We start from the raw sequence: 10137 nt of genomic DNA, 5'->3' as shown, positions 1-10137 counted from the left end.
GTGTGAGCTAGGTGATCATCATACATTAAGTGGAATTAAAATAGAAAATATTGCTTTAGTTTAACATAAGTATACATCGAGACAAGATAGTGGTAAAGAGGGAGAGGATAGAAAAGAAAGAGTTGAAAGTGGGAAGGGGAGAGGGTAGGAGGTTGCTGGCATGCTAGACCATGTATTGAGCAGAGGGGAGGATTATCATGGGTGGGTGTTTAATGGCTATGCTAAAGTATTTGGGTTGAGGAGTTAGAGCAAGAGGTTTATATATGTGGCAGTAGTCTGAAATTTTTTCCAGGGTTCCCAGGTTAAAGAATGTTTCTGGGAGGTCCCTCTAATATTGTGGGTGATACTCTCCATAAGGTATACATTGTCAATCATTTGTAGCCAGGCCTTCATAGAGGGAATAATTGGTTGGCCCCACAATGTGGGGATTAAGGCTTTGGCAGTGTTTAGTAGATGAGGAATGATTGAGTGTTTGTACGCCTTTATGGGAGTTTTTGTGATATGAAACAGAATAGCCCATGGATCATTTGGTATTTGAACATCCGCTATCTGAGCAATCAGAGTGCGAATATTTTCCCAATATGGTTTAATCAATGGGCAGAACCACCATATGTGTGCGTGAGTAGCTTTGTTCCCACAGTTCCTCCAGCACAATGGGGAACTGGCGGGGAACATTTGGTGTAGGCGAACTGGGGTGTAATGCCACCTGGTGAGCAGTTTATAGTTGACCTCTGTCATTCTTGAGGCCATGGACGAGGTGTGAGCAAGTTGGAGGATCCTATCTTTTTGGTTGTCAGTCAGGGAGAGACCAAGGTCAATTTCCCATTTAGTCAGGTAGGAAGGGGGGTCTGGGTTTTGAAGTGTAATAAGAGCTTTATAGAATATAGAAATGCAATGTAGAGGGGGGTCTTTTGGAAGGAATATTACTTCTATTTCGTTTAAATCGCTAATACCCCTAAGTGGATTAGAAAGGGAGCTTAGGAAGTGTTGTAATTGGTGGTATCTCCATTTATCTAGGAACGTGGCTGGTTTAGGGGTGAGGATTGAAGTTAAGGGTTTAAGTGTATTGCCATTTAGAACGTGATGTAATAAGAGGGGATCCCCTGACCTCCATGTCTTAAAACCTGGGTCCAAAAGGCCTGGCAAAAAGTATGTGTGATTGAGAAGAGGTAGCAAAGGGGAGTCATAATTCCAGGAATGTTTTTTGTGTAGTGCGTCCCATATATCCAAAGAAGAAATGGTAAGGGCCGAGGTGGTGTGGGCGAGGTTCCTGTGGGAGCGGGGTATCCAGGGAGCCATTGAAAGGTCCACTCCACTCAGGTGATATTCGATTTGTACCCATAGGTTCCTGCCAAGGGCATATTTCCATTCAGCTAGTCTGGCCAGTACCGTTGCTTGGAAATAGGCTTTAAAATTAGGAAGTGCCAAACCACCTGAGCATTTGGAGCGGGACAATAACCCCCTGGATATTCTAGGGTGTCTATCCTTCCAGATAAAGCGGGAGACCAGGGACTGTAGAGTAGTAAAAAAACCCACCGGAACACCTAGTGGTAGCATTTGAAAGAGGAAGAGGATGCGTGGTAGTATGTTCATTTTAATTATATTAACTTTCCCTAACCAGGTATGTGACAGGTTAGACCATTTTCGTAGGTCAGTTCTAATTTTATTTAACGTGGGGATGTAATTATATCGGAAAATGGATTGAAGATTAGGGGTGAGGTAAATACCTAGGTATTTCAAACAGTTTGATTCCCATCGAAAAGGAAAAAGGGGTTTGAGGAAGAGAGTCTCGGCCTTGGGGATGTTAATGTTTAAAATTTCGGATTTAGATAAATTTATTTTGAAGTTAGAGATTGATTGAAACGTGGAGAATGCAGACATCAGATTCGGAATCGAGATCCGAGGTTGTTGAATAAAAAATAGTACATCGTCTGCATATGCCGCGTATTTATGGGATCTGTTGCCTATTTGTATGCCTTTGATGTTAATATTGTTCCTGATTGTGGCGAGAAAAGGTTCTAGAGTGATAGCAAATAAAAGAGGGGAGAGGGGACAGCCCTGCCTGGTTCCGTTATGTAGGATAAAGGGGTCGCTCAACGTTCCGTTAATCCTGACCTGAGCCGAAGGGTTAGCATAAAGAGAAGAAATACGGTGAAACATTTTAGGACCCACCCCCAAATGGCGTAAGGTCAGCTTAAGGTACTCCCAGTCCACCCTATCGAAAGCTTTTTCTGCATCAGTAGAGAGAAGTAGGGTGGGCTGGGAGCACCGTCGAACGTATTGAATCAGAGAAATTGCACGAAGGGAGTTATCTTTCGCTTCTCTGGCGGGTATAAAACCTGACTGATCCGCCGAAATCCAATTTGGTATAAGGGGAAGTAGGCGGTTTGCCATAACTTTGGCAAATAATTTAATGTCAACGTTTATTAACGATATAGGTCTAAAACTATTACAGAGTGTAGGGTCCTTGTCTGGTTTAGGGATGACTGTGATATGGGTCAAAAGTGATTCTGGGCGTAAGCCTGAAGAGTGGGAGATTGAGTTTGCATATTCAGAAAGTCGAGGGAGCAGGATGTCACTAAATGTTTTATAGTATAAAATCGTGAATCCGTCAGGTCCAGGGGCTTTACCAGAGGGGGAGGACTTCAATGCTGTCTGGAATTCCTCGACCGAAAAGTCTTCTTCTAATTCTTTTAGAACAGATATGGGTAATTTGGGAAGATTTGCCTCTCTCAAGTAGGATAGCATACGGTTTCGTCTCTCCTCACAGGGGAGAGATGATAAGTCATTTTTAACATTATATAGGTCCGCGTAGTAGTCTCTAAATGCTTTAGCAATATCTGGGGTTGCATGGGCCAATGTACCTGACGGAAGCTTAATCTTGGGGATGAATGATTGCGACTGTTTAGTCTTTAGTGATCTAGCTAGCAATCTACTTGGTTTGTTCCCCCATTCGTAAAATTTTTGCGACAGACGCTGGAATCTTCTCTTGGTGTCTAGATTAAGGAGGGACTTCAATTCCTCACGTTTAAGTGTGAGGGATTTAAGGTGTTCATTATGTAAAGAAAGTTTATGTTGCTTATCTAGAGCCTCTATCTGTTGTAGAACCTGGTTAATTTGTTGACCATGCTCTCTTTTTATCCGTGCACCAAGCTCAATGAGCCGACCTCTAATGGTAGCCTTATGAGCTTCCCAAACGACCGAGGGGGAGGTATCAGAGGATTTGTTGTCTCTAAAATATTGCGATAAGTGGGAGGCTAGCATAGAGACCTCTGCTTCATTAGTGAGAAGGGAATCGTTAAGCCTCCAGTTGGTGGTGCGTCGGGGTAGGGAGGGCATGGTCAGTGTCATCGACACAGGTGCATGATCTGAAATTGATGTGAGACCAATGTGGGCAGAGTGTAAAAAGGGGAGATGGAAATGGTCTAAGAATATATTATCTATTCTAGAGTATGATTGGTGTGTTGAGGAGTAGTGTGAGAAATCCTTCTCCTTAGGATGAAGAAGGCGCCAAACATCCATTAATTGATGATCAAGAAGCCGTTTTTTCACAAATTTCAGTTTTTTGAAAGAGATATTAGAACGGCTTTGTGATGTATCAATAGTGGGGTCTAACGGCATGTTTAAGTCCCCCGCTAGAATAGTGAGTCCTGTGGCAAAGTGTGACAACTTAGTCAGTATTTGGGAAAGGAAGGTAGGTTGGTCATGGTTCGGGCAATAGATATTTGCAAGCGTGCATTGGACATTTCCAATGAATCCCTTAAGAAAAAGGAAGCGACCATAATCATCCGCGAGCATGTCAGAAAGTCTGAAAGACAAACCTTTGCAGAAACCAATAGCTACACCTTTGGACTTATTGGTGTCTGACAGACTATAGTACCACTGCGGAAAGTTAGGTGAGGTAAGTTTAACAGGTGTTGTGTGGGTTAAGTGCGTTTCTTGGAGAAATGCAATGGAACATGTAGCATGTTTAAGTTCACGATATAATTGATGTCGTTTAGCAGCAACATTAAGACCCCTAACATTGTAGGATACAATCTTTACCTTAGCCATTTAAAAAGAGCATGGATATTTTCAGTTTGTCTTGCCAAGCATACCAGCAGAGAGGGGGAAGAGGGGGGGGGAGGAGAGAGAGGAATAGTAGGAAAGAAGGAGAAAAGAAGAAGAAGAAGACAAACATATACAATAATTATACATGTAGGTCAGAGAACTAGTGGGAAATGAAAAAATATCACGCAGAAAACTGCAGTGGTCCCGTTGGGGAGAGAGAGAGCGAAAGGCCATCCCAATCCTTAAACAAGGATTAAATAGGATATCTTCGGGGCCATTCACGCTCGCCATCCCCAGGAGGAGGTGGGGGGGTGGTGTTACGCTATGGGGAGGAGGTGGCGAGGGGAGTGTGTCCCGACAGCACACGGCCTGTAGAAGAAAAACATGTTAACAACCCGTCATTAACAGGAGAGCAATGAATTCCATTCGGAAATAAGAAAACCCATGTAAATGGAACCAGAATCAATAAAAACAATAAGCAACCTGCAAGAAATCGCAAATGTAGACCAATTGGAAACATGCAACAATCAACATAATAATAAAGGAAAACAAATATTGGTCATTTTACCGATGAGTCCACCCCGGCTTCGCAAGCACGAGTACAGAAAAGAGTAAAGAAAAATTCTATATGCACACGCAAACACAGAGACCGGGTCCGGACTCAGCCAATAGGGCCTTTTTGTAAAAAAAGAAAAAATGATTTATATTATTATCAATAATATGGGTGAAAAAATAAATGTTTTAGCCTTGTGTTTGTGCAGAGCCTGGGAGAGAAGCGCGACTCCTCTTTGAGGGGGTCTTTTTCCAGACAGAGTCCATGGGACATGAGAATTTTGGAATCGAATCCTGCCAGCCTGGAAGTTCCATGGGTGAGAGATGTAGGTCCTGCATAAAAGTTGGAAGTTCCTCAGGAAATCTTAATGTATGGGAGCGACCATTTTTTGTAGCAATCAGGCAGGCAGGAAAACCCCATCTGTATGTAATCCCGTCAGATCGTAAGTTATCCAGTAGCGGTTTTAATGCTCTGCGGCGGTCCAGAGTATCTTTAGAAAGATCTGGATAGATACTAATGGTGGCACCGTCAAAGTCAATGTTAGGTATGCCTCGCATCTTTATCATGATGGCATTTTTGTCTTCAAAATAATGTAGGCGGCAGATGACATCTCTGGGCTGGTCCGAGTTAGCGTTACGGGGTCGTAAAGCCCGATGCACACGATCAAAACGTAGTGGTGCGGCGACAGGGTTACCCAGGATGGTATTAAAAATGCCTCTTATAGAAGGTTCAAGATCAGTATCCCTAGTGGCTTCCGGCAACCCTCTAACTCGGATATTGTTTCTGCGGTTACGGTTTTCGAGGTCTTCGAGCTTATATAAGGATGTACGGTGAGCAAAAGCCAGCTGGGTAACGGTGTCTTGCAGTTCTTTAATGGCTAGTGCCTGCGTGTCCTGTCTCTGCTCCGTTTCCTCCACCCTGACCAGGAGATGTGACATATCAGATCGAACAGCAGTTATTTCTTTTTTGATGGATTTCTCCAAACTGTGAAACATACCTGCAAGTTCTTTTTTGAGGCCGCTCATAAGTGCTGACATTTCAGAGCCTACGGGGGATCCGGGATCGTCCATAAGATCCGAGCAGCAGGAAGAAGCTGGAGAGCTCTCCCTCACAGAAGCAGCGCGGGATGATGGAGAGGCGCTTACTCTCGAGGCCCTGTCTTGGTCACCGCGTGCGTTGGCTAGGTATTGCTGAATAGAACCTGTGGAGACTGGATTAGAGAGTGATCTCTTGCTTGAACGTTTAACAGAAGCAGAGCGGAGCTTAGGTGTTTTGGCGGGCATAATTGGAGCTATATGGCCGATAGCTGCAAGGGACACCCCCCCTCACATTTGAGCAAAGTTACATATTCATCAGAATGTTGTCAGCACCTGGAGGGGTTCCCCTTTAAGTGGAGCACAGATAACAAAAAGTGTACTCTAGTGACAGTGGAAGAGCAAGTAAAATTATTAAAATTATTGTAATTAAGCAAAAATAGAGGCTGTAAAGGTAATGCGTCAGATAAGAGAGATACTTGCTGAAAAATGAGTGCTGTAGACAAGTTTCAATAAGAAAGGTAGTGGAGAAAGATGGTTGTGGGAGTACTTGGAGCACCAAGATGGCCGCCGACCTCCAGGGATAGGCCGGAGCCGCGGACTTTCCTAGTGATTGTGTCCGGTCGGGCGAGTGCCTTTTTCAGTGTGAAATGTAGGTTCAGAGCGGATCTTTGGGGAGGGGGAGCTGTTACTCACTTTGTCCCAGGGGTCAGGCAGGGCAGATCTATCCCAGGCCGGTGTCCAGCTCCCCAGATGGTGTAGGTTAGAGGCTCCAGATATGTAACAGGCCGCGGGGCAGCGCCAGGCCGTAGCGCAGCGGAGCGGAGGGATTGGGCCTCCAGGCAGATCTCGGGTGTCCCCCCCCGCCGCTCCCCCGACCGATTGGCAGCCACTCGCCGAGGATGAGCGTCCGCTCGGCACCCGGCTCACTGGGGCGGCAGGCTAAAGGCTCCGATCGGGCCGTAGGCCCTAAGATGGCGGCGGGAGTCTCTGCCAGGAGCAATCCACAGGCCCGGGGCACCGAAAACTGCAGGAGTCCGTAAAAATAGCACTCCGGGCGCCAAGCAGGACGGCCCCAGGGGCTGGTAGAGTGTAAAGCCGGCTCTCAGGGGATAGTTAGAGCCCAGATGGCTGCGGATTTTCTGTGGCTTGGAGGAGCTCAGCCAGAACACGTCCTCCACCTTGCTCATCCAGACACGCCCCCGGGGCTGGATGATATCAGCCTGTAATACTCTGGTCAATTTCCTACCAGTGATTCTGGGGTTTAGCTGGCAGTAAAATGTTGATTGCTCAGCCTAGGGACCTGGGGTATGTACCTTGGGTCTTCTGCCTCATGTCCCGGGTCTAGCAAGACCTCTGACAGAGTAATTCTCCCGGGGTTACTTGTTCTGTTATTTGCTGGCTGTGCCGGGTGGAGGGATATGTCTGTATAGTCTCAGACCCAAGTCACTGAGTGCAGTCTCAGGAGATGGGAGGCAGCGGTGTGGGACCTCTGCAACTTGCCTCCAGTAAACAGTTCAGCTTCCACTGATTACTGAACACCAATATTAGTGGAGTTCTCCTGACCATTACACCGTATACAGTAATTATATATAGCATATTACATACTCCTGACCCCTGCACTATATACTCTATGTTGTACATTACATAGTCCTGAGCCTGGTAGGAGATCAGAAGACCCATTTACTAGTTACCTTGAGGGTGGAATTGTAAGATCCTCAGAGAAAAAGCTGCCTGATGTGGGCGGAGTCCTGGTTTAGGGGAACCAATCTGCTCATGTCTAGTAATAATCTTTGTATTTCTATTTTAGTAGATGGACGGGAGATGAGGAAAACCTCAGAGGATTGTCTCACTTTGTCTCCAGACTGTAAAGTAGAAGATGAGGACATCACACAGTATAGTCCAGGAGAAAACCCGACTACCTCAAATGTCCATCCGGCACCACACAGTGTAGATGGACCATCGTATTCCTCTTATCCTGAGGAACCTCAGACTGTGCGGGACGGTGCCGGACCATCATATTCCTCTTATCCTGAGGAACCTCAGACTGTGCGGGACGGTGCCGGACCATCATATTCCTCTTATCCTGAGGAACCTCAGACTGTGAGGGATGGTGCTGCCCTTCCAACAGATAAGGTCTTTCCCTGTGCTGAGTGCGGGAAGTGCTTCTATTATAAATCCAGACTTAATGTACACAAAAGAACTCACACGGGGGAGAAGCCGTATTCCTGTCCTGAGTGCAGGAAATGTTTTTCAGAGAAGTCCAATCTTTCCAAACATCTGAAATTGCACACGGGGGAAAAGCCATATTCCTGCCCTGAGTGCGGGAAATGTTTTTCACAGAAGTCCGATCTTTGCCATCATCAGAAATTGCACACGGGGGAGAAGCCGTATTCCTGTCCTGAGTGCGGGAAATGTTTTTCAGAGAAGTCCAATCTTTCCAAACATCAGAAATTGCACACGGGGGAGAAGCCGTTTTCCTGTACTGAGTGCGGGAAATGTTTTTCACAGAAATCCCATCTTTCCCATCATCAGAGATTGCACACGGGGGAAAAGCCTTATTCCTGTTCTGAGTGCGGGAAATGTTTTTCAGTGAAGTCAAGTCTTTCCTATCATCAGAAATTGCACACGGGGGAAAAGCCTTATTCCTGTACTGAGTGCGGGAAATGTTTTTCAGAGAAGTCCAATCTTACCACACATCAGAGATTGCACTCGGGGGAGAAACTGTATTCCTGTCCTGAGTGCGGGAAATGTTTTTCACAGAAGTCCCATCTTTCCATACATCAGAGATCTCACACGGGGGAAAAGCCGTATTCCTGTTCTGAGTGCAGGAAATGTTTTTCACAGAAGTCCGATCTTTGCCATCATCAGAAATTGCACACGGGGGAGAAGCCATACTCCTGTCCTGAGTGCGGAAAATGTTTTTCACGAAAGTCCAGTCTTTCCTATCATCAGAGATTGCACACGAGGGAGAAGCCCTATTCCTGTACTGAGTGCGGGAAATGTTTTTCAGAGAAGTCAAATCTTACCACACATCATAGATTGCACACGGGGGAGAAGCTGTAATCCTATCCTAAATGCGGGAAATATTTTTTACAGAAGTCCCATCTTTCCCATCATCAGGGATTGCACACGGGGGAGAAGCCATATTCCTGTCCTGAGTGCGGGAAATGTTTTTCACAGAAGTCCCATCTTTCCCATCATCAGAAATTGCACATGTGGGAAAAGCCGTATTCCTGTCCTGAGTGCGGGAAATGTTTTTCAGTCAAGTCCAGTCTTTCCTATCATCAGCGATCTCACACGGAGGAGAAGCCGTATTCCTGTCCTGACAGTGGAAAATGTTTTTCAGTGAAGGGCAATCTTTCCAGACATCAGAGGTCTCATGCACAGAAGAAGGCACTTTCCTGTCCTGAGTGAGGGAAATGTTCCTCACTGAAGTCCTGTCTTCCTGTACATCAGGGGTCCCACATAACCCTCGAGGTGTATTAGTGAGTGCGGGAAATGTCTTGTATATGAATGTTGCTGGACATGTGGGGAAGAAGCACACCCTGATATACACCTCAGATATACTCCATGGCTGATCTTCATCATGTAAGAAACAGTTCATAGACCTCAACCATAGCCTGACCTTTTGACAATAATACAACAGTGCCATCTAGAGGTTGGATTGGTAAATGTTTCTCCCATTGAAACATAGTATTGAGAAAGGGGCCACACCCATGTGGGGATAATAAAACTTTCTAAATAAAAGGCAACAACATAAGAAAAAGCAGGAAACAGTTGATAAGGAGATCAGAGATCACCAAAGACATGGATGAAGTGTTGTACCGTGTTGGCCATTGATAGCAGGAGAAAAATAAAAATGGAGTCATTACCTCTCATTGGCTGAGTACATTTTGTGGTGGAAGATTTCACAAACACTTACAGGTCTGTTTCTATAAACTTTGTAGAATGAATGTGTAAAGGAAATGTGTAAGTTCTGTATAGAATTGTATTGTATTTTGTATGTATTGCACACGGCACCAATAATGTTTTCATTACATATTTGCATTCTTTCCAGTCCTGATTAGAATTAGCCTGCCTATGTTACGCCCCTTGTTACCATAAAAGTACAATTGTAATATTAATGTGATAGCTACGTAATCATGTGTATAAAAACCTTCAATTGTGTCATAATAAAACAGAACAGTTATTTGGGAAGATGCGGAGTGTATCTTTTGTGTCTGTTCCCTACTGCAGTAGTTATTTATTTGGAACTGCTAATCAATATGAGGATAGGAGTTGCCCGTCAATAAAATTCCAGAACAAATGTGACATTCCCCCAGCCGTGACCAGTATTGGTCATATTTTATTTCAGTGATTTCCTATGATCGTTGGCTCCAACTACTGGCAATAATATGGCACTGCAGTATTAATACTGTATTATTGCCCCATCATTGAGATGACGGTCAGAGGAAATTGCTGTGTTAATGAAAATATGGTCAGAATTTGGCACAGCTG

The 10137-nt window shown here is 45.0% G+C and overlaps 1 protein-coding gene across 1 annotated transcript; it reads left to right on the top strand.

Moving 5' to 3' along the window:
- Positions 1–6964: 6964 nt before the first annotated feature.
- Positions 6965–9837, top strand: LOC141104863 (uncharacterized). Its single transcript, XM_073594647.1, has one exon. The coding sequence runs from the start codon at positions 7375–7377 to the stop codon at positions 8701–8703; it is 1329 nt and encodes a 442-aa protein (XP_073450748.1). The 5' UTR covers positions 6965–7374; the 3' UTR covers positions 8704–9837.
- Positions 9838–10137: the final 300 nt, after the last annotated feature.

This window comes from Aquarana catesbeiana, linkage group LG08, assembly GCF_042186555.1.
Source record: "Aquarana catesbeiana isolate 2022-GZ linkage group LG08, ASM4218655v1, whole genome shotgun sequence".
Classification (NCBI taxonomy): domain Eukaryota; kingdom Metazoa; phylum Chordata; class Amphibia; order Anura; family Ranidae; genus Aquarana; species Aquarana catesbeiana.
Note: the sequence above shows the minus strand (reverse complement) of the source record. Positions and strands in the feature narration are given on the sequence as shown.